This window comes from Taeniopygia guttata, chromosome 2 (assembly GCF_048771995.1).
Source record: "Taeniopygia guttata chromosome 2, bTaeGut7.mat, whole genome shotgun sequence".
Taxonomy (NCBI): domain Eukaryota; kingdom Metazoa; phylum Chordata; class Aves; order Passeriformes; family Estrildidae; genus Taeniopygia; species Taeniopygia guttata.
The window spans coordinates 94,070,149-94,097,772 of record NC_133026.1 but is presented as its reverse complement, the minus strand read 5'-3'; the positions used below and the strand labels follow the sequence as shown (position 1 = coordinate 94,097,772).

General features: G+C 38.3%; 1 protein-coding gene across 1 annotated transcript; it reads left to right on the top strand.

The window, feature by feature from the left end:
- Positions 1-1,243: 1,243 nt before the first annotated feature.
- On the top strand, positions 1,244-27,624 carry LOC100232073 (beta-Ala-His dipeptidase). Its single transcript, XM_072924289.1, is given in 18 exon segments — positions 1,244-2,113; positions 4,789-4,947; positions 5,188-5,326; positions 6,202-6,302; positions 9,800-9,918; positions 10,710-10,750; positions 10,752-10,851; positions 12,129-12,290; positions 13,217-13,311; positions 14,665-14,797; positions 15,271-15,472; positions 16,886-16,948; positions 17,485-17,645; positions 19,002-19,166; positions 19,351-19,492; positions 19,914-20,058; positions 20,845-24,759; positions 25,078-27,624. Coding segments are annotated over 14 exon segments (1,704 nt in total). The 5' UTR covers positions 1,244-2,113; positions 4,789-4,947; positions 5,188-5,326; positions 6,202-6,235; the 3' UTR covers positions 20,954-24,759; positions 25,078-27,624.

The window sequence follows — 27,624 nt, the reverse complement described above, 5'->3', positions numbered from 1 at the left end:
ATCAAGTAGAATGTGTCAAAGCTGTCTATAAAAGAGGAGAGTTTTCCCCATTAAAGCTGCTGTTGTGCAAACCAGCTTTCTGGTGAATCTGTTAATTTCTTGCTCAATGGCAACAGAGAAGATGCTTTTCTTCCCGGTCTTGCTGTGCTCTGCTCAAAGATTGGCTTCCAGGCATGAGGACAGGAGCACATGGTGGAGCTGCTCTTTTAACAGCTGTTTGTGTGCTTGACATTTCATAGCTAATGACTTAAATGCGTTTTTAAATATTGCCATGGGACTTCCCCTCTTTCTCTATTTTAGTTACAATAAAACTTAATTCCCTCTGAAGTGCAGTGAGTGATAGGGTACAAACTTTATGTATCTTCATGAACTATCTCAAATATTTCAACCAAAATTTCATAATTTAAATAAGGATTTAGACACTCAGAGTGTGGGATTAATGGCTTATATCCAAACCAGTAATTTGCAGAACTCTCATCTTCTAAGAAGCTAGGAGCTTTATAAAAAAATTAGTTCTAAATGTTTGATTTTCTATAGTACTGAAAATGAAAAGCCATCATTGCCTTTTAAGCCATGTCAAAGCACATGCTATAGTTTTGTTGAAAGGCCTTTGAATATATGACAAACTTCTCTGCTTGAAAAGACTGTAACAAAGAGAGCAAAAATACTTGTCTGTAGGGAAAGAGTGGAATGAGTAGAGAACTACTTTCCAGAGAAGTTGTAATTACGTTTATAGCAACTCAGTTAAAGATTCTGATCCACTAGTCATGCATCTGTCTCGGTTGTTAGCAGGCTCAGTGCCTGGGTGCAGGTGTTTAATTAAGATGTCCGGATAGGAACCAGTTGTCTAACCAAATGCTCCAGTCTTGTAATTATCTGTTTTTGTTGAGGTGCTGTTGCATTTTTCACAGAAAGGCCCATGGCTGGCACAAGGTGCAGAGCCCTGGTTCAATGGCCATTTCAGCTGCTGAGGAGGGTGCTGTACCCTTGTTATAGGCAGTGGCATTTCAACAGAAGAGATGTGCTATAAAGTAGCTCACACTCCTCCTTAAGGAGGTCACAGTCACAAAAGCTTTGCAGTTGTAACATCTGTTAGCAAGAGGCAACATTAGTTTGAGTGTGTGTATATATAGTCATATATGTATAAACAGTGGGTTCTTTTATTTTTCAGATATTTAAGCTTAAGAAAGCTTATATTTAAGCTTTTTTTTTTTTTAATTTAGACTTAAAAGAGCTTGTGTTTGTCAAGAGAAGAACCTTAGCTTGCTTTGGCCTTCTCCCAAAGAGACTTCAATGACAGGCAGACTGCAATGGAAAAACACTCCTAAGCCTTTCTTGGGAGACTGTCACTCCTGGGACACCTGGCTGAGATGCAGAAGTCAGCGAAGTGACAAACTGAGTTAACTTTGTGGTGCTCTGGACGTGTGCCTGGAAGGACACCATGCCTTGAAGGACACCACCTCAGTGACTGGTGCCCTGACCCTGCCAATTCCTGGACCTCACAGAAAGGTGGGAGGAGGTGGTTGGAAGAGCTCCATAAACGAAGTGCTGCACAGTTAGTGTCAGCTTTACTCTGTGAGCCCAAAAAGCCAGTCTCTGGTGTGTCTGTTTGGAAATGACTATGAGTTATCAGCTGGATAAAAGTCTCACCTGAAAGGAGGCCATTAATCATCCCTGAGCAACAGCTATGCTACTTGGGCTGAGAAAAGCTGTCTGAAGGATATCAAGGTGGAAATAACCACTGCCATCATTGCAGTGTGATTAATATCTGAAAAAAAAATTGCTTAATTATTAAACCAAATGAATTTACAATGTTGATTTTGGAAAAATAGGACAGTCTGCTATCTCAGAACTCAGAGCAATGTACTGGAATTGGCACTGGACAAGAACTTGTTTGTTTCTCTTATCACTTAAAACCTGAGTGCTTGGAGCCCTGGGTACAGAGAGGTTGCTGAATGAGCCACGAGGTGGTGAGAGGGCTCCATGTTATTGCTCCTCCTTCACACAGTACCTCAAACCTTTGTGGCCTTGCTCCTGGAAGGTGCTGGGCGTCATTGCTCTGTACAGAGGACAGTCTGCAGCCACCTATCCTTGTGAAGAATCTCCTGCCTGGGTAAGGGGACCTTTTCTAAGTCAATCTCCTTCCACTTACATACCCAGGTGTGATTATGGACATCCAGGTAATAACTCCTAAGTCAGGGTCTTGGGGATCTTTTCCTCTTTACCAGCACAATCTCACCCCACTGTTGATAAGCTCTCACAGTGGACAATGTTGCTCAAGTTGTGGTTTGGCATCAGTTGTGGTTATCTTGAAGGATGGTGCCTGGGAAATACTCTTCTAACTGCAGTGTGAAGTGGGAAGGAGCCAAGAGGTGGAAAGGCTTGCTGCTGCTACTGCACAGGGAAGTAGAAATATCTGTAGGGAAGGGAGATTTGGGGAATTGTGTGAAAGGGCCTCTCCATTCCACGCAAACACTTCCGGGATGCAATGATAAGTTATATTAAGGGAGTATATTGAGAAATGACAGTAAGCTACAATAATAACCAGGCACCACTGACTATGACGTGACAGTAACATTCTGGCTTTTCTGCACTACGTTTTTAAGAAATGAAAAATAGCTGTCTTGAACTAGAGATAGCTGCTTATAGAGTGACAGGAAGCATTGAAAACCATCATATCCTTTTTCTGTCAATGAAATATTGCTCCTTACATATTGCTTTCTTACATATTTGCTCATTCAAACTTAGGATTGTAATTATTTAAAATACCTTTTTAATTAAGGTAACAATAAAAACATGCTAATTCTGCTGAAGTGCTACACTTTGCCCTGAGGTAGTAATGGAAACACAAAGCAGGGGACCATCTCTGCCCTAGATTGTTTACATTCTCAAATAGCAAGATAAACAGCCAGTGATGCTTTACCTTTATCCTATTGTTTCAGTTCTGCTCTTACTTTCTTTTAATCAGTCTATTTCCTCCTGCTTAAATACTTACTGTATCCCAAAGAGAATATTCAACTAAACTATTTGAGTTGGTTCTTTCATTTCTTGTAGTTAATAAGCTACCATCAAAGAGTGTTTTTATTAAAGAGATAAACCTGCCTACATTTAAAATCCTTCTAAACAATGTTGGCAAAGTTTATGATATCCCATAAATGGAATAAGGACCATAACAAAACAAGTTTCTTATACTGTGGACCTTAAACCTTGTTACAAGTTATAGGTTATAAAATAAAGGACAATTAACAATGAAATGCTAAGCTATAAAGTAATAATAGTTTTTTTCCCCATGGTAGTATAGTTCCTCAGTAGTATTATGTGATAATTAGACAAATAGTTGAATGGATCAAGTAGATACAGTAGATCTATTTTTAATCTGACATGTACTATTCTAACTCAGGAATAACTCCAATGTGAAACACTTAAAACTAAGATAAATGAAGGCAGGATTAATGCAAAAATAAAATTATTTTAAATAAACTAAAACAAACATTGAATCCCCCCCCAAAATTTTGCATTTCATTTGCAAATGAGGTTTTACACATTAATCAAGTGAAGAACAAGTACTTAAAAAAATGAAAGGTCTTTGTAAGGCTCTGAGACAGGTCCTGGACAACCCTTATTACTTATTACGCTTATTACTGAATTTGACCATGTCAATAGAGGTTCTTTCAAAATGGGCAGCGGACTTTAAGGGTAGAATTTTGTATGTAGATACAAGCACCTTAAATCTACTACATGTCCCGCAGTTCTCCTTTCTGCTGTGAAAGATGTGGCAGCAAGAAGATGCTGAGGCTATCCACATCTAAGTACAAACACTGCATATCCCACAGCTCTTTCCTATGAACATTTTTTTGCCATGAAAAGAGCAACAGCCAGCAGAGCTGTCTTTCCAGGAAGAATACTATTATACCCACATTTATCTGATTGCAAACAAATCAGCAGAAAATTTTCTTAGATAAATAGCGAATTACTTCTCCTCACTGGGCACAAAGGGCAATACTCCTTCCTGGGAGAGGGGCTTTGTGTTAACAGAAATGTATCCCTTTTTTTCCCACTTTTCAAGACAAAGCACAGTCCACCTATTTTCTCTCAGTCCTCCAGCATACTACTGTAAAGCAGCAACACTTATCAGCAATATTAAAGTGCTTTCTGGCACTGGGCTTCCTGTTGGGATATTGGAATTCCAGGAGGAAAAAGGAGATAGGATAATTTCTCATGACTTGATGTGTTACTGTTTTGGCTATCCTGATTTGATTATGGTATGATAGAGAGGGAGAAGTGAGCATCTACGGCCAAAATTAATCTTTAACTTAAAATTATCTCTTCATTAACTGCAGAACTTATCATTAAAATTGAAATAAAATGCCCCTGTTCTGCAGGTGAAAGAAGAGACCTTTCCAGTTCAGGGTCCAATCATCAGCAACAAAGGCAGCTGCAAAGAGCACCTAGAGATAAGGACATTCTTTTGAAATATCATCTGTATTACAGCAAAACAGAACTGATAAACAGCGTCTCACCTTTTTCACTGAAGACTTGGCTTGAGCATAGGCAGGGCTGGTCATTGCGTTCTCCAAAACACCATTTGGGCAATTGATATTGCAACACTTTGACTGCTGGAAATAGCACTGGGTGTCGCAGTGTCCCCTGCCTGCAAGTGCAGACCTTGCCTATGCTTCCCACCAGATATTTTCATTGCTGTTACACAGTCTTTTGATTTGGATGATACTTATTTAGTAATCTTCAAATGCAGTCAGGTGCTGTGAGCTGGCATTTGCTCCCCTGCAGGTGTCTGGATCTCTGTATCTGCTGGTCCTCATGACAACAGCGGCTGCATGGGGTCAGGGCTGGGCTTAAGAACTGCCATGCCAAAAGCTGTCATCCTCCTCCAAGGGTCTCACTCAGCTGGAGAGGTGACTGTGGCTTGATTGCCTGCTTCTACCAAAGGTATGCTACTTATCAATGGGTATTGTTAAAGGAAGTTAAAAAATAAACCTATTATCTCAGTTACCTTCCTTGTTAGTGATTGCTTAGAGAGAATGTTCCTTTCAATGGAGTCCACCATTGATTAGGTAAATTAGTTCCGACTGCCATAAACATCTTTATCTCCTTTAATGTCAAATGTACTTTGTTATTTGCAAACCAGATGAGTCCTGACTGTTTTTCTCTGGGGTGTTTGCAACGCAGTGTTCAGTTTTCACTGGCACCCTCCTCCCTGCACCCACCTGAAATGCTGTGTCGCAGAGAGGGAAGTGCATGAAGTACACGCTTCAGGAGAGACAAGGAGGCCTTCAAAGACTGTTCAGGAGCTACTTCTCAGATGTTTGTAAGTTTAGTTGATATTTCAACAAAGAATCATCCTAGTTAAAGAATCAACTTGGATTTCTTGTTAAATCACCAAAGAAAAACACTAAGTTTTCTTTTAACAGTGCTTAACGACATGAGAGGAAGTGAGACAAAAATGTTCTTACTACTAAGGAACAAAGGAAGAGAAAGAGCATAACTGAGTGCCATGCATTATTTCTAAAAATAGGCATACTACATTTTTCAATAGAGCAGCAACTGCTCCTTTAAATGACATCAAATAAAATACACTTGACATTGAACACTGAAGTCTTTGTTTTCTACCCGCCCCTGAATGTATCATTCTTTCAAATAATTTTCCCCTCCTCATGACACTGAGATATTTTAGCCTTGCCTGAAATCTTTCTACAGCTTTATTAAACTGACTTTTTTTGACATGAGCTCTTCCAGTTGCTATCCAAATGCTCCTGAACAACACTTTGTGTGTTAGTAGTACATTAATATGAAGTTCCACCAGCTACTCCCCTCCCTCCCTCCTTCTACTACAGGAAAACATAGCTTTACCTAATTTCTTGTTTGAATTATTTATATTTTGTGTACTCTGCTACTTTCTATCTCCTTACATTAATTTTCCAATCTTTGCCACTCTTCCTTACTTTAATGAGAGTATTTTTGTGATATTTTATGATCTTTTCTTGAAGTTTGGTCTGTTTCAAAAATATCACAGAATAATTCCAAATTTCCCTAGGATATTTTGCTTGGTTTGTTGTTTTTTTGTTTGGTTTTTTTTTTTTTTTTCCCTTCACAGCATTTTAGCTTCCTTGTTTCATTTTCTTAAACAGTTAAATGCGAATGAAACATGACAAAGACCTATGTCTCTTGTCTGCCTCTTTCCAGGTCATTTGCACGTAACTGAGACAAAAAGAGAAAGATGTCAGCACCGAAGCACACATCCTCTGTAAAACCACTCAGTCTTTTTGTGCTTCCAACATTAAAAGGTATGTATTTATTCAAGTCATGTATTTATTCAAGTGACCATAAGGTGACTTTTATATATATATATATACTAATTTTTTTTTAGTATGAAAATGCATAGAATACAGCAATATCAAAGATTTGATTAGAGGGAGAGGAAGTCATATGTGATGGAGCCACTGATATTTAAACCCATTGCATGAGCTTGGTGCTTCTAGCAGCTGTGTTCCAGCCTCTGCTATGATCTTGTTCAAGCATGGCATAACCAAAAGATCTATTTTTTACGTAAGTGAACCTGAGAAGCCTGTCTAGTTTTCTACAGTAAGGTTAAATGAAGGGGTGCATTTAGTGGCCTTGTTGTAAATGTTTTCCAAATTGAGGTTTGGAAATTACAAGGTAGAAAAATGAGTGAAATAAATGTCAAACTGAGGCATCCAGCCAGCTTCATGGTAAAGGAAGATAATGGCCCTGATGTCTCTGTAGATGAACAGCTGATTGAAATCCTGGGATGTCTTGACCATGGCAAAACTAGGTTTCATCCCACTTTCAGATTAATGCTTCCTGTACCATTCCTATTCCTATCACTTTCTCCTGGGGGTGCAGTGCCTTGCACTTTTCTAGAGCCCCTGACAAACACACCCATTATGGTCCCATCCTCTCCTAGGCTCATGTGGGAACCAGCTCCCCTCTGTGAGACCCAGCTCCCAGGTGGAATACACTTTATTAGTCAAAAGCACCAGCCTGAAGGTAAACTTTGCTCTCCTGGGACACAATGCTGGCTACAGTGAGACTCAGCAACACAGCACAAGCAGAGCCATTGCCTGGTCCCCCAAAAGTGCACAGTGTCAAAAAGAGAAGAAAACAATGTATATCCTCTGTGCTCAGCTTTTACCTAATGCTGATCATCTCCAAGAACCCTGAGCCCCTTTTGAATGTGATCTGCAATGTCTTGGCTCAGATGCCCTCCTGTATCTGCCCAGGCACTGCCTCAGCAAATGCCATTGTCTTGTCCATGCCAGGAAACTCAGGGTCCTGTTACCACCACCCCAGTCTGAGGCTCATGGTCTTCTCTCCTCTGTCCTGTGCAGCCTGGAAGTCCTCCTGACCATGCTCCACACTCTGACTTCCTATTGCCATCTGTAAAATGGGCTTCAGCTCACAAATATTTGCAGCCACTTTCACAGTCCAATGCTGGAAGAAATAGCCAGAACGGGAGTTTTAAGTTTAGGGTGCTTGTTGCAGAATTCCTGTTCTTAAGCCTTACCTGCAGAAGCTGAATCCAAAGGCAACTGTAACCTAAATTATCAAAACCTCATTCTCTACCATGTCTTTGTTGCTAAATCCCAGAAGTGGCTTTATCTCATCTAACGTGTCCAGATTTTTTCCATGTTTACTTCAAAAATTTCTGTAATAATCACTTTTGCTTTAGGACAAATTGCTGCTGCAGTGATGAATATATTTGAAGGGCATTGTTGATTAGATCCACCTCTTGGAGGTAGGGTTTCTTGTTTTATGGAGAAAACAATGTGAGAAGAAAATAGTACTTTGACCATCACTCAAGGTTGGGGTTTAATATTTTAAAATATTTATGTATTTAAATAATATGGCTAAATTTAATCTCTCCATCCTAAAAAACACCTCCAAATTTGGACTTTCTTGGCTTGGTTAACAAGTCTTCTCCAAAACAATGCTTTGCTTCTTCACTCCCCTGCAAAATCAGCATTTGGTCTCTTTCAATACCAGTGTTTCCAGTGTAAAGAGATGTCAGGAACTGGACGCTGGGAACTATATCTACTGTGAGAGTCCTTCTCAAAGCTTCAGGAAGTGAAGCAAACCTTGTAACCTTGCTTCTGTGGGAAGGTTGGAAAATGGGGCCCATCCTTCATACAGCCAGGCTCTCCAGCCAAAGTGAACAATGTTTGTCTCATCTTGTTCATCATGCTTGAGTTTTCAATCTTCCTTCTCTGTCAGAGAAACATAATTGAAATTATTAATATTACCATAGCCTATCATCTTAGCAATGCATCAAAGTTAAGGAGTTATGAATAGATCTGCAACTATACCTTTTGTTACCATTACAGAATATCTTCAGAAGAGCATTGGGTTTTGACCTTGAGGTCCATCCTATCACAGCCTGATACAGCAGCTGCTCTGAATTTAGCCCAACAAAGTATTTAGTCATCCAAGGATTACTCTGCTAATACCAATTCAAGACACTACAGCAACTGCTTCAAGCAAACATGAAAGGAAAACTGGAGGAATAAGACAAACACACTTTAAAACCTTATCTTGTCAAAAGAAAAAAAAATGGCAGAGAGGTTTGCAGGTAGTAAATGAATTCTGCACTTATCAAGTGTTTCAGTAGTGTCACTGCTCTTAATCAACCACAAAAGCTATTTGTTTTCGAATACTCCCCAGTATTCGAAAATATTCGAATATTCGAAAAACAGTCATGCTTGTTTTCCCTTATTCATGTAAAATATGGAATGTCTGTCAGTGAATCCATTTTTCTGCCTTCTTCTGGCAGTCTCGGGGGAAAATCATGTCCTGGGGTGCAGCATCACCATCTGGGCAAGGGAGGGGATTCTGCTCTGTTTTGCACAGGAGTGGCCTCACCTCGAGTGCTGGGGAAAGTTCTGGGTGCCACAATTTAAGAAAGATATTAAGCCATTACAGAGCATCCAAAGGAGGACTGTGAAGATGGTGAAGGGCCTTGAGGAGAAGCCGTATGAGGAGCAGCTGAGGGCACTTGGTCTGTTCAGCCGGGAGAAGAGGAGACTGAAGGGAAACCTCATTGCAGTTACAACTTCCTCATGAGCGGAAGAGGAGGGGCAGGCATTGACCTCTTCTCTGTGGTCACCAGTGACAGGACCTGAGGGAATGGCCTGAAGTTGAGTCAGGAGAGGTTTAGGCAGGATATCAGGAAAAGGTTCTTCACCCAGAGAGTGGCTGGGCACTGGAAGGCTCCCCAGGGAAATGGTCACAGCAGGAAGACTGACAGAGTTGAGGACAACAATGCTCTCAGGCACATGGTGGCATTCTTGGAATTGTGCTGTGCAGGCCCAGGACCTGGACTCAAAGGTCTGTGTGGATCACTTCAATTTCAGGATATTCTATGATTCTTGAAATGAAGAAAAAGAAAGATGAGTCCTCTAGGCTGTTGGTGTCTGCAAGTCTTGCCCCAGGGTTGTCTTCCCAGAACATACAATTTGATGCTTGTATACTGAAAAACGGATGCAAAAATGTTTCTTTAGAAAATGTTGCCCCTGAGTTATTTATAAAGCTGACAATAAAGATATTCACTCTTTTGGTCATTTTTTTCAATTTTCCTTTCAGCAACTTGACTATGAATCAATTGAAATTTTTATGTGATAAAATGAGTATACTTTCACCTGGCTTGAGGAGATTAAACGAGACTTAAATAAGTTCAGCACATTGTGAATGTCTCTGCTTTCTAGTGCTGAAAAGAAATGTATATTGCAGGATGTCTGTAATGTTGAACTTTATCCTTAAATTTCAGATAGCATCCATTTCAGCCCTGTGCTGCTCTCTAAGGCAGTAATGTCCTCCTCATCCTCTTCAGCACTGGAGATGGAGATCTTCCAGTACGTTGATGCACATCAAAGTGATTTCATCAAGGTAGGAGCTATATTGCAGTGAAATAATGGTGCCCCAGAGGCCTGGGCTCCGCTGGCAGGAGTACCCATCACAAAGGTAATGAGCAGAGTTTCAGGTCTGGCATCAGGAGTGCAATATGCACATCACACAGCAAGGTTGTAAGAGGCCAGACTGCTGGGGACCTGTGGGATGAAGGAGGGACTTGCATGGACTTCCACAAAAGAGAGGGTTGTGAACATCCTTTGAGTGTGTTCAGATAGAGGCTTCACTAGGCCAAAATGCACTTGCATGGGGCATGCTAGCCAGATAGGATGCTCACTCTCTGTGCTTCAGAACTGATGTTTGTAGGTTTGATCTTCACAAGGAGAGGAATCTTGGTCCCATGCTGGTTTGTGCTTTCATTTTTGTTAGCTCTGTGAAAAGACAGAAACATAAATTTCAGTATCAGTTATGCTTTGAATCCATGAGCACTTCTGAATCCTCATGAGAATCACCAAGGTAAGTTGTACATAATGCAATTTCTATAATGTAAACTAGTCAGCATCTAGTCTACCTCATTTTCCACTGGATTTTAGATCCAGGATTGACAATGTGAATGCCTAAATGTGAGCAACCTCCCTGTTTAGAAAATCAGGAATCTCAACCCTGGGGAGACGCCTAAGTGATTCTTCTCTATCCTGAAAGCTTATTGCATCCGTGATAATGCTGTGATGATACAGAGAGGAAATAATCTTCCAGTATGAGATTTCTGATACAAGGGCCAAGGACAACAACATTCTGGGTCACCTAATTGCACATTTCTTCCTTTGCAGGGTCTGAAGGAATGGGTGGCTGTGGAAAGCAATTCTGTTCAAACACGTGAGGAAAGAAGTAATGTGAATGATGGCACTGGCAGCAGACAGACTTGCAACACTGGGAGCCACTGTTAATTTAGTAAACCTGGGGTCGCATCAGGTGCTTATCTGATTCTTGGACTTAAAACCTCATATCTACCCATAGGTCTACCTATTGCATTCAGTGCTATGTACATGTATGTTATGACATATTGTTATTTTTTGAAAGCTGGTGACAAATTTATCAATAGTTCTGTGCCTGCATGATACATGCTGAAATCAGGTCTGAGAGCTGAGAGCACACTGGGAACCACACAGGCAATCCAAATGCAAATTGATGTTCTGTGCATAGAAGGGAGTTTGATGCTTTTAACTGGAGGGAAGAAGTTTGCAAAAGTAAAAGGGCTGAGCTTTTTTACTGGGGCTCATTTTAAAATTTTTGTCTCTAATGAAGCATGAGAACTAATGGATCATTTGTCACTGAACTTACTTAATGAGGGAGGTTGCTCTTATAAGGAAAGTGTTGTCAGACAGAAAGGGTTAGCTACCTAGAGCATCATCTTCGGTTTTCAGAGCTTTTGACAAAAGATCCAAACTATTTTTTTTCATTGTTGGAAAGCAATAGGAAAGAATTAATCTCTGAAAAACCTCAGTCTCTAATTAACTTACCTTACTGTAGCCATGGGCTCTTTCCTGTCCTGGGCTGTTACATTCCTAATCTAACAGGAATTCAAAAGCTCAGTAATAGTGATTCTCTTTTCTTTCCTCTGCTGCTTTTGGTGAGGATTCTGACTCTTAGCACAAGGCTCCTGAAGTACAGCAACACTTCAGTATTTCAGTTTGTGTCATTTGACAGTTGCAGAGAATGCAATTGGGCCATGTGGAGCTCTGTTCTGCACAGAGACACATTAGAGGATTAACCCTAACCTGTTTTTAAGACAGTCTGACATAGCTGCTTCCTCCTGCCAGCAACAATTTTTTCAGATTCTATGTTTGAACTTACAGGCCTCCTGCCCACTGTCTGTGGTGAAATAAAACCCCACATTAATTTGTGTGGCTTTTGACTATTTCAGTGTCCCAACAGAGTCCACAGCACAAGGTTACCTCTGTCTTCTACAGTGCTGGGAAGTGAGAGCTTAGTGAGGAGGACATTTATGACAGTAAAATGTTTGAAGACTTCTACAAAGTCCAGCAGGAAATAAACGGTTGAGGAGAAAGATCTTAGTTTCTCTGAATAGGTTAGAACTGGATTCACCCAGATTTGTGCACCTAATCAAATCAAAGTCAATTGAGTGTAGAAGTATTTTCAATACTGAGAATTCCAGATTTTTTTGCCCATTTGTAAGTTTTAGAAGGTTTGGTTTTCCTTAGTTGCCTTTTTCTACCCTTTCTCCACAGCTGCCTGATGGCCGAGTCCTCTCACTGCCTTCTGTGATTCTTGGAGAACTGGGGAAGGACCCACAAAACCCCACTGCATGTTTCTACAGTCATGTGGATTTGCAGCCTGCCAAGAAGGAAGTTGGCTGGAACACTGACCCCTACACACTGACTGAAATCGATCTTCTCATAAGTTTTGTACCATTATTTGAATACATGACTGAGGTTCTGAGTGGGAGAAGGGTTCCCGTCTACTTAACCAAAGCATGAGGACTTCTGTGGAAATCTTTGGGACATGTCCAGCAGCTTTCAGCTTTGATGACTGTTCTGTGACTAGTGAGATCCATCAGTGACTGCCTAATATTTGGTGTGTAAATATTAGCATTTGTGGTGGAAGAATGTGAGAACCTCTTAATGTAATTATCCTTCCAGCACAGCTAGCTGACTGAAGGAACAAAAACAATGGATAGAGGGCCAGCAGATAAGTAAGACCTCAGAAATCCTGATTCTCAGGTTATAACCACTTAGTTGCCCTTTCTCATTATCTGGGATCAATTCCCAACAGCCTTACTGGCATAATTCTTCTACCTTATTCCAATGTATATCCAGTGGGGATTGCTACAGAAGTTTATACACAGGCATAGAGTTCAGTTCATGTACAGTGATAGCTGTACATGATGTGCAGTCGAAAAAGAAATTAAATACTTAGACTTGTAACTTCATATTTCTGCCATGGCATTTATCTGTAAGGTTTTTGCTGCTTGTTACCTGGTCTGAATGATGCATATTGTGCAAACCCTCCAGGCATATCTGGTATGAACAAACAGCTCCTGAGAAGAAATGTGAAGCTCAAAAATTGGCATGTAGCAGAAACAACAAAATTATGCATATAAAAGGAAGGAAAGAGTGGGACAAAAAGTGTATCAGTCCCTTGGGAAGCACCTGAACACTCATCACCTTATTTAAAATGAGCCAGTGAAATCCTGACACTTTTGACGCTTTTTCGCTCCATCACTAAAGCTTCTGTGGCAACTCAAATTTGCCAATTACATTGAAGTGATGAGGGAAAATTCAAAGGTTTCTTAAAAACTTTCCTCTTTTCTTTTTAAGGAAACCTCTATGGGTGTGGAGCAACAGACAATAAGGGACCAGTCCTAGCCTGGATAAATACAGTGGAAACATTTAAGAGCTGTGAAATTAGTAGGTATCAATGATGACTTCTTTATTATTATTGCTAATTTTTGCTATTTATTATTATTTGTTGTTATTTTTTATTATATGTATTTACATTCCTGAGTAAGATCATACCTCTCTGTCCCAGCAGACAGACTATATACAATTTGAAATATTAACTATTTCTGATGCAACACTTAGGGCACTAGTCCCACTCCAGTAAGAGTTTGTCTTTGAGCATTTCTGTTTCATACAGTCTGTCTGCAATGTAAATACAGTCTTGCTACCATTGCCCTGCAGAGAAAAACTCACAGGGAAGCATTCAATATGTATTACATACATTACACAGCTCTGATAATTGTTCTGCTCTCTTGAGAGCTTTTAAAATGATAAAATAGTAGACATTACAGAATGCTGGTGAAGACTCATATTTGCTGATCTTTGGTTTTCTCTGTCTACAAGATACCTGCAATTTATATATCTGTGTGAAGAGAATAAGCATCTAAAAATGTTCATCCAGAATGGGCTGTTATGTCACCAACAGATCAGATTTATCAAAGCAAATACTTTGAATGGTGCATTCACCAAATTCAAATTTGGTGAATGCAACCAATCACTCAGAATCTGACAGATTTCTGAGGTCAGACATTTGCCCCTAAATTACTACAATGACCAACATAGCCATCTTCAAATAATTTAATAATTTTGGAGTAGTCTTACCCACAAAGTAAAAGTAAACCAAAAATATATTTTAGGCTTGTTAACTAACATCCTTTAAGCTGAGTTTGCATTACATATCCTGGTAGTGTGATGAGAAAGTTTTCTGTCTCTTGTATGACGTTATGGCACAAACTGAGCATTAAGTCTTGATTTTTTTAAAGTCCCCTTACAGCCTTCTGGAAAACATGTTTTTCTTGCATCCATAGTACTGAATTGACCTTGGTCTCTCTTAAACCCTAGAAAACACACATTATTTGCCTAAAGAGTAGTTGTTGTAAGTGGATATGGTTATGGGTTTGACATCTTTCTAGTTTTTTCAAATCATTAATAGCTATCTTGACATTTTAACAAACAAGCAGAAAGGATTTTTTGTCATTTGAAGCCTTTTTTTAGAAAACAGCACAGACCATCAAATAATATTCATTAACAGTTTGTTTCTAAAATTTCTGTGGCCAGCTGATGATCTATCAGTGAACCCATCCATGATGCAAGTTCATTTTATTTTACATATTCGTTCTTGTCTTTAATCTGAGCATCAAATCAAAAGAGAAAAGATCCTAAAACCTCTAATGAGAAAATGAATTTCAACAGGAAACTAAGTTGAAATTTATGTCCCGTATGGGGTGTGTCAGCATTTTCAACTCCCACTATTCCATAATAAAAGTTCTCCTAATTATTTTTGGAAATGCATCATTATCAACCAGCAGCCTTGCAAATTCATCAGTGTTAAAAAGATAAATAGGAGTGTTAAAAAGATAAATAAGAGTAGAGTCACTGGCGACATTCTTTATCACCATGTAAGTCTGTTGATAGACAACATTGGGAAAACCACAGCCAGTGGCTCCCACATGGGCAGTAACAGTGGAATGTAAGAGGCAGGAAATTTTCTTTGGAAATGCAATTGCTATTAGACAGTTAGAATTTCCAAAGCATTTAGAATATTGAATAGCACTGACAGAACGTCCATTTAATGAGATATTTCAGCAAGTTTTCTGAAAGCACAAAGAAGAAAAAAAGACATCACATTGTCCTTTAAAAATGAAAAGTAGATAAAAACATGAGGAAAAGAACAAGTTTTTCTGGGAGCCTATATGTGTCTGTCACTGGCTTCTCTAATGTAGCAAGCTATATATCCTATGCACTCATCCATCATCTTTCTTATCCTAACACAATTTGTACAGCAAGCCAGTCTGCTCTTAATTTTAAAGCTTTTTGGAAAAAAAAAATTAAATGCTTGTTTCTTACTCAAACTTTTCTAATTTTTATGTAGGCTGCGCCAGTGAACTTCAAGTTTGTAATTGAAAGCATGGAAGAAGCAGGATCCTTGGAGCTAGAGATGATGAAGAAAACCAGGGCTTTTTTCTCTGATGTTGATTATATTGTAATTTCAGAGAACCTGTGGCTCAGCAACAAGAAGCCTGCCCTTACCTATGGGAGTCAGGGAAATGCCTGCTTCTTAGTGGAGCTCAAGGACACAAATTCATTCCAACAGAGCCTCTGACAGACAGCAGTGATGTAGCTGTACTCACGTCTGCACGCAGAGAAAGACTGAAGGAAAGCTTAATATTTACAAGTACAGAGCTTTCTTCTGCATCCCTTTTGTCTTCTGCAGATTTACCTCCTCATTTCAGTTCCATTAGCCTTATTTACTTCCAATAACTTCTCTTCAGTCATTTCTTCCCTTGATCCCTTTCCTATCTCATTACTCTCCTGCCACTCTGCTAGTCTCTTCTCATCCTCCCCTCTGCACATCAACTCTGTTCTTGTGGCCACCAATCCCTACACCTGCCTTTCCAACTCTCTCTAAAACCATAATTCTGCTGCTCTGCCCTTTTGCAGAAGATACTGCTTAGTACAATAAATCAGCCTAAAGGGACTCAGTTTGGTTGGATCTCTGTGTTTAAAAGCCACACAAAATTTTTGTAAACATTGGCAGGTGTAAATAAAAGTCCACTGTAGCCAACATGCTATATTTAGCTGGTAATGTGAGCTACTGTGAAATAAAGAGCAGAAATTTCTCATCTGAAATGCTTCCTGATGAAGCAAGCATAAAAGGAATTCAGAGAGAAGATTAAAGAACTTGAGAACTAAAGAAAAATCTGCATTAACCTTTATGTCTGAAAAAGAATGATTTTTTTTTAAACTGAAAGAGCCTTGGCAGTCTTGATTCAATTCTTCTAAGTCTTGGCTAAGAAAAATGATGCTATTAAAACATCAAAAATGATCTCTCCCTGCTAGTAGACAGTTAGCTGTAATGAGGTTTTGAGAAGAATAAACAAGTTCTTTGCAGGAAAATATTTTATGATAAACTCAAGTATGAAAATGTGTCTGGAAAAACAACCCATTTAATAACTCAAATGCCTCTATTCTAACGACTTGTTATTCAAGAGAGTTATAAATTTTTATTTGTTTCAATCTTGAATTAAGATTGGACATATATTCTTAATATCAAACAAGATTATTTTTTTGCCTTTTTTAGAGAAGATTTTGCATTAAATAAAAAGGGTAGACAACTTGAAGAATTTATTCTCCAGTGTTAGAAACAGTAATAATATGCAAATGTTTAATGTATGATGTCTTTAATCTTACTGAAGCAAAAGACGGAGTGGAGGGGGACCCTTGCTCTCAAATCTGTGAGTGCTACGGACAGCTGAATTTCTCTCTCTTGGTGGTTGACAACAGAGCTCCATCTTCTCTGCCAAAGCAGATTGTTCCTGACATGATATTTTCCATTTAAGGATCAGAAAAAAAAAAAATCATTTACTGTTTATTTGTGATCTTGTTTAAAAAAATGGTACCACCAGTCACTGTGGAAAACAAAAACTCACAGAAGAGTAAGGTAGCGAGTGTTTACAAGTAACCAGTGGTTTTGGTACAGGTTGGGTGTGGCAGCAAGGACCTGATTCACTCTGGAACTTTTGGAGGCATCATTCATGAGCCACTGCTGGGTAAGAACACACATCACTGCCCAGGAGCAGCGGGGGGGAGCTGCCCATATCAGCCTAATGAAGGGCAGGGCCGTGTTTAACTCTTGTAAGGCAAGTCTCATGGAAGCAACATCCCCAGATTTCCAAACCTCAACACAGCTATGGTGGCGGCAGCTGAGGAAGGGAATGTCCCCAGTAAGGCCAGGACTTCAGACATGTTAAGCTGATGTCAGTTACACATAAATTAAGAACATTTAAGGATTACAGGCAACTTTAATACATGCACACATAGCAAAACCTGACTTTTTAATGCTGCTTTGTATCCCAGTAGGATGATGTTTCCATGTCAGAAGCTGAGCTGACACATCACACACTACATACAAACAGCAGCTCAATGGTTTTCTTAATAAATATGCAAATATATCAAGTTAGGGGAAGCAACTTGACATATGCAAAGAGTTGTTCCTAATTTGGTAAAGAGCTAGATAGAAGGGAGAAGGTATTATGATTGCCAAGGGGAAGAAATAGGTTCCCTATTTCTGTATCTTACTTTGCAGACAGCCTTGTGGATTCCACAGATTATATTCAGATCCCTGGAATCTACGACAGTGTTGCTGCCCTGACAGAGGAGGAAAAGAAATTATATTAATCTATTGAATTTGATCTAGAGGAACATAGAAATAACTGTGGTGTGAAAAAATTCCTCTATGGCACCAAGGTAATATAAAATTTGTATGAATACTCAGCAGAAGGAATTAAAATAATCTATTTGTAGCATTTATATATAAAGCCAAACTGAAATATATTTTCAGTCAATGATAAGCTCAAAATAAAATAAACGAGCCCTGAGAAGTAAAAGGTAAATGAAACTAGTCTGCCAAAAATGTAAGGCACTGCATCTGGGGAAATTGATCAGAAATATGAATAATCAATTAAAAACAATTATGCAAAACTAACAGTGTAAGTTTCCCTTCCTTGCCTACTCCTTCTCCCCCCTTAAGCATAATCAACCAAATAAAACATGCATTAAAATGCCTACATTTAGGTTACATAGTAGGAAAGAAGTTGTATTCAGCTCTGAAAAAATGGGAGGCAGTCTTAGGCAGATATGTTTTGGGTGTTTTTTTTATTTAATACAGATTTTGATGTCTGCCAAGCCTGCCATAAAAAGCATCCAAAGCTACAAGACTCTCCTTACCAGCAATTAAAAATTATATCCTAAATAAAAAAACAGCAGGTAAGGTCTGGCTTGGAAATATTTCTCTGCACAAGAGTGGCATCTAGGAGAAAGGAGTTGATTAATTTTTTATCACAAACATATTTATTGTGGTATAGGTTCTGCTAACATGGATGCTTTTATTTCTGTGAGAAAGCTTTCAAATTACCTAAAGCTAGAATGTTAGAATCAGTAATAAAAAAAGTATAATGTAACTATACTATCTGAGTTTCGATGCTTTACCTGTATGAGGATGAATTTAAGCTAATTTTATGTATAGATAAAGGGCTAGTCTCGTAAAACTGAAGGAAAGCAGCAGCACCCTGAGGTTCTGCATGAAGACCAGTTTATAATTTATATATTTCTCCTATTTTCCTTAGAATAATAATTACATTTTGTTTCCCCTCTGCATTTTCTCCAGAAAAACTTAGTTACTGAAAATTATAATCTTTCCTATGTGCATTTTAGTGTTCATTGGTAGAATTTCTTCGCTGGTATCATCTGGGATGTATCTCGCTTTGTGGTTTTTCTAGTGACAAGTTCAGGATAAAAAGGCAGTCAGATCAGAAGTTGTTCTGATACTACTTTGCACTAGGAAAATTTACTTTGAAGATTTTAGAAACAATACTCTATTTTTCTTATTTTTCATGAGAAACCGTTACCATCCAAATCTTTTTATGACTGAAAGTAGTAGTATTTTTTAAATGAAAATACACATGCATGGGTTTAAATAAAAAAATCAAATACCTTTAAAATACAGGTCTTCAAATACAATTTTAAGATGGAAAAAGCTTGTTTATATAAATTGGGGCTTGTTTATATCAATCTCTTACATTTTGAATTTTTTTTTTTTTTAAGGAAGAAATACTCCTACACCTATGATATTACCCCTCTCTCTCTATTCATAGGATTGTAGGATCTTTCCATGAACCAGGCATTAAAACAGTCATTCCAGCAAAAGTAATTGGCAAATTCTCAATCCATCATGTCCCCCACATGGACCTTTTGGTTGTGAAAGAACAGGTAAGAGACAAATCTTTTCTTTGGCCACTATTGTGTAAACTAAGTCTCTCTTATTACCTTACAAACCTAGACTTGTAGTAAACAGAATGTTTTTAGCACTTAGTTCTTTCCAAGAGAAGGAGGAATGTGGGTATAAGCTTGAGTTGCAAGATGAAAGCTTTTTTGAAAAGTATTTTGCCTACAGGTGGTGGAACACTTGGAGGGTGTCTTTTCCAAGAGGAACAGTCCAAACAAACTGAAAGTGTCCATGCCTTTGGGTGCAAAGCCCTGGCTTGCTGATGCTAATGATCTACTATATAAAGCAGCAAGAAGGGCAATAAAACCAGGTGTGATCCTTTTTTCCTTTTTTTTTTTTTTTCTTCCCCAGTTGTTAGTGTGTCTGTAAGTGTTCAGGGATATTGGTGCTCAACAATAGGGCAAAACAGATTTCCCAATTCAGTGCTGCAGCCTCTTACTCTTATAAATCTCATTGATTCTGACAGAATAACTCATCAGCATCTTCTATACCTAGTTAAATTTTGATATGCTTTACAGGAGTAGCCAAAAAGTCTCATTTATTTATTTTTGTATTGATACGAAACCAGAGGTTTATGAAGCAGAGCTGATTTGTGACATCAATTGGCTACACACTCAAACCCATTTCTACTCAGAAGCTCTTAGTATCAGCTCTTTGCTTAAATCTATGATAGCATAAAAAATCACCTGGATTACACCTATTTATTAATTAATTTTTCCCATGTATTTCAGTTTTTGGAGAAGATCCAGATTTCATCTGTGATGGTTCAACAATTCCTGTTGCCAGAATGTTTCAGACTGTGACACAGAAAAGTGTGACGATTCTTCCAATTGGAGCGGCTGATGATGGGGAGCATTCCCAGAACGAGAAAATAAGAGGTTTCTTTCATTTTCTTTTTCTACTATTAGAGAAGGGGGAAAATTGAAGTCCCTTGGTGCCCATGAATGAGCATGCCCAGATGGGAAGCTTTGCTGTGCATTGGGCAGCCCTACTATCTCCAGCACACTAGTTGCTGTGCTAAGCAAAATTCCTAGACTAATCCATACCATTATACACTTTTCTCTGGGTGTCTACTCAGTCCTTAAATTCATTGCACTGGCAATTTTAATTTCTCTAGCAATGAAATTTGCCTCTGGTCTGAAAGATGATGGTGTGAATGGGCACTCTTCTATCACAGCATCTGTTTTGAAGTGCGCCAGTCACAGATACTCATGGTTATGTGAGGATTTTGGTGGTTTTCAGTATAAATGGCTATAAAGATTAATTTATCATCCAGGTACAAAAACTAGCATAATTATATTAAAAATAGCTTAAACTTGTCACAATAATTCTCAAATTACTTTTTGTCTCCCCTCATTAAAGCCTCAATGCTGCTTGCTACAGGTAATACCAATTTGGGTATGTAAACCTGGAAAAAGTTTTCTGAAGTAAATCCAGAGGAGTATCAAATTAAAAGATGTCCAGCACTTCTGTGTACTGGGTAATTTTCAGTATTGAAACATTGAACAATTCAGTATTGAAATATTGAAACATTTCAGTATTGAAACATATAACCAACATTGCAGATTCCTCTGAAGACTCATAAAACTTCACTGGACTACGCTCCTAATTTTAAGAGCAGGACAGCCCGACAAGTCTTCATTGTGTTTCTTTCCTTCTTCACAGACACAACTATATTGAAGGAACCAAATTGTTTGCAGCTTTTTTCCTGGAGATAGAAAAGCTACATTGGAACTTAGATGAAACTTCCCACACAGAGACTATCAGCTGACAGATCATATCAAGAAAATCAGCAAAGCACTTTCTTAAATTTTTGAACTTATATCAAACATATAAATCACATATTCAGTGGCTGTGAATTGGTGGGGGAAAAAAATAAATGCTGTGCCATTTCCTGGCATACTACTAAATGGCATGCATTTGTTATATGATCCATCAAGTGATCTTATCCCTAGTGGTGTAAAATAAGATAAGGGATAATTCATTCTTGCTGAATGGAACATGTTACATTTTAGTTTTAAACTTCAAGACAAAGGGAATTTATTAATCCATTTTATCAAAATGACTTTATTTCTGTTTTGTAGTATCACTCTTCATCCTGCTCAGCTCACATTCCAGTTTCTGAATATAAGCAATACGCACTGTAATTTCCACCTAACTATATACAAAATTACACTTATGTAATTCTTTGAAGAAAGATCTACTATCAAATTAATTTCTTTCCTTGTCCTTAACTGAAGGTTTTAAATAGGAAGTGCAGTGAAATGTTCTTGTTGAGTTTGATGTGAAGATTTGCCTATATTATTATCTATTTATGGGTATAATCACTGAGGTAAGTAGAACTACAACAATAAATAAACATTTCCAGGTCTGGATTCTGCCTTCCCTCTCATCCAAATCACCTCTTACTATGCTGTGAGCAGTTTTAAGACTCATTTAATAATGCTTTCTTCATGTGACTTTCTTTCCATACACTAGAAAGAAATTTTTGTAAACATCTCTTTTGGCCGAAGCCTGTTATCAGAAGGGTTTTTTCCACCCAATTAGCAACTGGTTCTTAATTGCTTTTAAAGCATCAGTTTACATTAATAACTAAGTCAAAGGCAAATTATATATTTTGAAATAAAAACCAATTAGTTGAGAGCTGTTTGTTGTTCAAGCAAAACATCCAGCACAAAGCTTGTCATTCAAATCTAGATTTTTTTAAACTTTAAAATGTGATTTTTACTCTAACACAATTAATTCACACACAACCAAACCAACGGAACCAGTAGTGTTATCCCCACTGTTTAAAAAAATTACATTAAGTAAATTACATAGAGTACTTTGGATCCTCCTTACCTCCCTGCAAAAATCTGCAAGAACAAAGATGTAGACGCAGAGTCAATAGAAGGGAATACTCATAAATTCTCAATAAACACCCATCTTTAGCCCTACCTGAGACCATGAGGCCCCCAGTTCAGCTGTAAGAGCTGAGTAAGGATTCTGGCTCTGGGTGCTGACAGTGTTCAAGGGGAAAAGGAGGATTCAGCTCAGTCTGACTTGGCACTGCTGACTGCAGAACTGCAGTGTACTCGAGGACAAGGACCAAAAGCATCAAAGACCACTGGTTTGCGTATCTTCAACTTGCAAATAATACTCTATGACACTCAGGTCCCTTCACCTGTTGAAAGCATTTAGGAACCAACACAGTAATTAATGAATGTTGCAGGGGCGAGTACTCCAGTGTCTGCACAGGACTCAGGGCAGATTGGTCCATGCTTAAAAGCTATCACACTATAGAGGTACACAAGGGAATTTTGCTGAAATATTTCAAGACATATGCCTGACATAAAACATTGCAATCTCTGAGTCTGCAGTGGTTTTCCAAGTTACAGAATCACACAGACTCACAGAATATGCCAAGTTAGAAGAGACCCACAAGGATCATTAAGACAAAGTTTTAGTCCTGTAAAGAACCATTCCCCAATTAGCTTAAAACATAATGGAAAGAAATCTCTGTGCATAAATATTACCCTTTTGGCAGAAGAGGGTAAGTTGCTGAGACGGAGGTGGCAGGTTTCTTCATGAAAGAGGGAGGGAGACTGTGTTTTAGGAACATGACTGCTCTGAAAGACCACTATAATATGCCGTCTATGTGTTCTACATTATGAAATTGGAATGGAAGATGGGCTTATTTATTTTTCACTGTTGCTCTTTGGAATGCCAAATAAAATAGAGCCAAAAAAGAGCACCATTTTATAAATACAGATACTCTCAGAGCAGTTCACTCAAATAAGGTTCTGCTCTGAAGTGGTCACTTACTGTCAAGTTAAATCTATGTGAGTGAAACAGTGGGGCCACTGAATGATGCAGACCATTTCCATGCCTCCTTCAGTCCCAGAGGAGAGAAAGAGCATAAAACTTCAGATTCTTTTCTCCATGAAAGAAAGAAAGCATTGGGAAAGCAGCTCCTGCCCACATGGGTATTGAGAGCTACTCTTTCCTTCTTAGATCAAGAATGAGTATCCACCCTCTATTTTCTTTTGTTTTTTAATATTATGCAGCATCTCATCAGCCTTGTGGAAAAAAGAAACGGTATGCATTTTTTCTAAGGTCTGTAGTGTTATGCAACATTTCTAGAAATGTTTCTTCTTGGTTGCACTAACAGCTGTATGTTGCCACAGTAAATTAAAGATAACTCTACAATACTAGTGTTAGAAATAGGATTAAAATTAGCTTCCTTATTCTAAGTTAGCTAGTATTCTAATGAGTAAACGCTATTCTAGATGTGCCATATCCCATGCCAGAGTATATTAGATATTCTCATATTGTGACCAACTAACTATAGAAATCATATGTACAATTTGTATGTCTACATATGCATGTATATAGCTGTATATATATGTACACTTCCAAGATCTAATCCAGTTATTGCTTTAAAAAAGAAAAAATCTTGTCTATTCTGATTCAGGTATATTATCTATACAGATAGCAAGAACTGGATCGTAGGATAATAGAAGGATTTAGGTTGGAAGGGACCTTAAGGATTACAGAATTGTTTGGGCTGGAAGAGACCTTTGGAAATCATCTAGTCCAAGCCCACTGAAATGAGCAGGATCAAGTAGATCAGGTTGCTCTGAGCACCATCCAAGCTGACCTCAAATGTGTCATGGGATGGTGATCCGGGCAACCTGTGCCAGTGTTTCACAGACCCCAGAGCACACCTAACAGTACTAGGTGCCCATACATAGCTGGTCAAGTCCTGCCTGTCTCCCTGGTAGAGGAAGACTTGTCCCAAGTTTTCCTTTTTTTTTGTAGGCTGTACATCTGTGTTGTAGGGAATTGAACACTCAAGAATAGGATTGTATTTTTCTATTGACTATTAATGTGAAAGAATAAATTACAACATTTTAATTTCCATTTAAAATCAGTGGGTTTAAGTGTGAAAGTGGCATTTTTATATTAGATAAACATAGTTTTTAATCCTTAAGTAAGGTTTCAAAAGAGAAGACTGAAAAGTGTGTCAACTAAAATCATGGAGAATAAAATGCTGACAATAGAAGCTGAAGGTATAGAGAGATAAGCAGCCTCCTGAGACTGAGAACTAATCAGGTTATCATTTGCTTAGCCTGTGAAAGTGGAAATTAGGCTTACTCATGTAGTTATGGTTTTCCTTTTCAGTAACACTACTCCCAATAAGTTTAACTTTGACTCCTGCTAGTTATTTCTTTCAGAGTACTGCATTTGGCTTGTATCACAAAATGTTATAAAATGCCTTGCTAGTTAAGGATGTTCATAGTCCATGTTTGGACAGGGAAGATTGTGCAACTGTGCCTTTACCTGTGACACAGAGGCCCATGCCACAGTGGCTGGTGCCAGTGAGACCCATGAGTTCCCTTGTTTCTGCTGGAACATTCCAGCTGCAAGTAACATGTAAAGTTAAATACTTATTGCTCCAAGGTGAAGCTTAACTGATTTTCATGTTTATACCTTGTATCATAGAATATCTAGAATTGGAAGGGACCCATAAGGATCATTGAGTCCAACTCCATGTATATCTGTATTTGGAGCTGGAGACATCATTCCCATTAGGAGGTATGTCATTAAATATTTTAAACAAATATATTAATAGAAAAATATGAACAGCTCCTTGTTAACAGAGTGCATATTTGTCTGGTTTGCTCTACTGCCAAATATTTCAGTAATCTTCTTACTTGCATTCTTCAGAACAGTGTATGAAGAACACCTCCATGTTGCAGATAATTTTGACAAATATATAGCAAAGGTTTTTCTGCAATGCTGCTACACTAGATTACATAAAAGTAGACCAGGGCATTCAAAAATATCTGCTAGCAAGACAAACATGGTGGTATGCAATCTTGAAACCTCTTATCATTTTTTTTTTTTTTTCAGCTGTGAACTTGAATCAGTGTGAGTCTTCTTCCTGAAGTCACTTAGAATTCATTTGGCATTTCCACTACTTTCTGAGGAGGTAAGTCACTGTCTGTTGTAATGGGAGGATCAGCAGCTCCCCGTTTTCAGCTGGTTGTCACATGGAATGAGTTGTTTGGATGGAAGACCATGGGGAATAGTTCCTAGTTACTTTATCTGCTCTCACAGAGTTTTAAGAATTGTAAATACTATCTGAAAATGTGCTTGTATATTGTTATGCAATTTCACTGGGGTTCTTTGAGTGAAACATGCCACATTCACTTATCCTCAAGGCAGGAGCAACAGCTGTGTATTTGTGGACTTAAAGAGATAAGTGAAAGTGCAAACACACTTCCACAGCTGTGAAATTTGGATTATTTTTGCTAAGCAACTTTACTCTTGAGAGGGAAAAAAAGCCCAACAAAGCTTTGCTTAAGGTCCAAAGTCCACCCTGCATAAGGTGCCTCCCAACAGCAAAGGAAAATGGTCACATTACTTACTTGATGAGCGTTTGAGAATTTCAGTGTGTAATCAGAAAATTCTTCCTTTGGTGCTAACAGTATAAACACATTCTTATTTCAGTGGATATAGTTCTAACAGGACTAGGATGCATGTGCCAGGTGGATAACAGGTTGACTTAGTGAAGACGACAAATAAGAATTAAATCTCTATTTTATGTAGCAAAATTTTTTTTGCATATTATTTTCTGATCTGCTGCCACATTAAATTTTTATGTATTGATGCATAATGTACTTTATGTTTCTATTTGAGATATATGTCTATGTGAGAAACTTGCTTTGTGAGTTTGCAAGAGATTAATTATACAGTTGCAGAGCTGTAAATTCTGGCAAGCTGTACATCTTCACACATAACAGACAATACAGGGTAATAAATGACTCTCATTTTACTGCAATAGATTATTATTAAAATTAAATAATTTTTATTAGAAATTCACAGTACAAGAAAACTAAATCCTTGGAGGTTTGGCAGAGTTGGCCTCCAGACAGACTTAAACATATGTGTAGTTAAATGAAATCAGATGCTGTGGATGTATGTGTGGATAATGCTGATTTTGCTACCTGTCTCAAAATAATTTTGATTATCTCTCACTGTGAAGTAACATGATGTTTTGGCCAATTGCATGTTCCCCGTCCTTCCAATGCAATTTCAACTTTCTGTTTTCTTTTTTTTTTTTTTTTTTAATATCTGTAAGAATAATTCAAATATCATGCTAATCATTTTATTTGTGGAACTGAAGGGGAGCTTAGAATTGAAACTGTAAAATCTCTGTAATAGAAAACTGAAAATATTCAACATGACACACTCCTGACATATATTCTTCTGGTGTGAAGAAACAAGCAATGGCAGAGCCCTCATACGAAATACATCTAGGTTTGCATCACTCTTTTTTTTACAATTAGAAATTCAAGAGTTAGTACTGCTTTACTTGTCTGCTGTGCACTGTTGCCTTCCTGACAAAGCATTAAATTTCATAAGGCAGGGTTAACATCCTCAATTTGGCAGCAACCCTAACATTCCAGTGACGACTTCAAAAGATAAAGTTTCATTTAATCCCAGTGTGAGGACCAATAAAATCCTGGAAGTACATCCTTTCTAAAGCTGCCTTTTTTGAGGGCTACTGGACACCGAAATTTATATATAGTCCACTTTTTATTGAAAAACGGTGGAATGAAAAGTCCATTTTAAACAAACTAACAAGCAAACAAAACCATGACAGATGCTGTGCTAGCTTCACTCCTGGTGAACAAGCTAGCAGTGGCAGTCAGTGGTGCCTTTCCTAAGTCACCCTTATAAAGGGCACACCAAAGTGTATGGGTACAGGAAAAAGGATATTCACCTGCAGTTCTCTATAGGCACTGATGTATCTTAACACAGGATTTTCTGGAGGGAACCATCTGAAGACTTAAAGATAATGTCCATGTGTAAAATTTCTGCCTGAGTGCTTCAAGTAATTTCAGTTATTTGTCAGCATAGGAAAAAAACCCACATCTGATTTATTGGTATATTGATATTGATGTTTGTAGCTAGAAAGCTGCATGCACAGAGACATAAGTGAGGTTTCCTGCCTGCATGATTTGTATTGTGTATGCAAAACAGTTTAGTTGTTGGTGCTTATATACAACTGCCTTCTATGACCATTTTTTACTATTTATTTTTGAGATGTTGGCTACTGTGACACTGAGCATACAGCTATATGACTACTGTTCTGGACTTTTACAACTCATGGATGTTACACAGTTCTCTTACCACTCCTCAGCTGGATTGTAAACTGACTCTAGAGAAACATAACTCAGATTATTCAGGATCTGATGAAAACACATGTGACTTTTTAAATGCCTCTGTGAAGATACCTGTCTGTGCACATGCAGATAGACATCCATGGCCCCTATTCTTCTGTGTTGTAGGCTGAATAGATAGCCTTTAATACTACTGGCAAGACTAGGCCTGGATGATGCATGCTCCAGGGCCAAATGAAAGGATTTGCAGTCGCTCTTTCTTTTGTTGGGG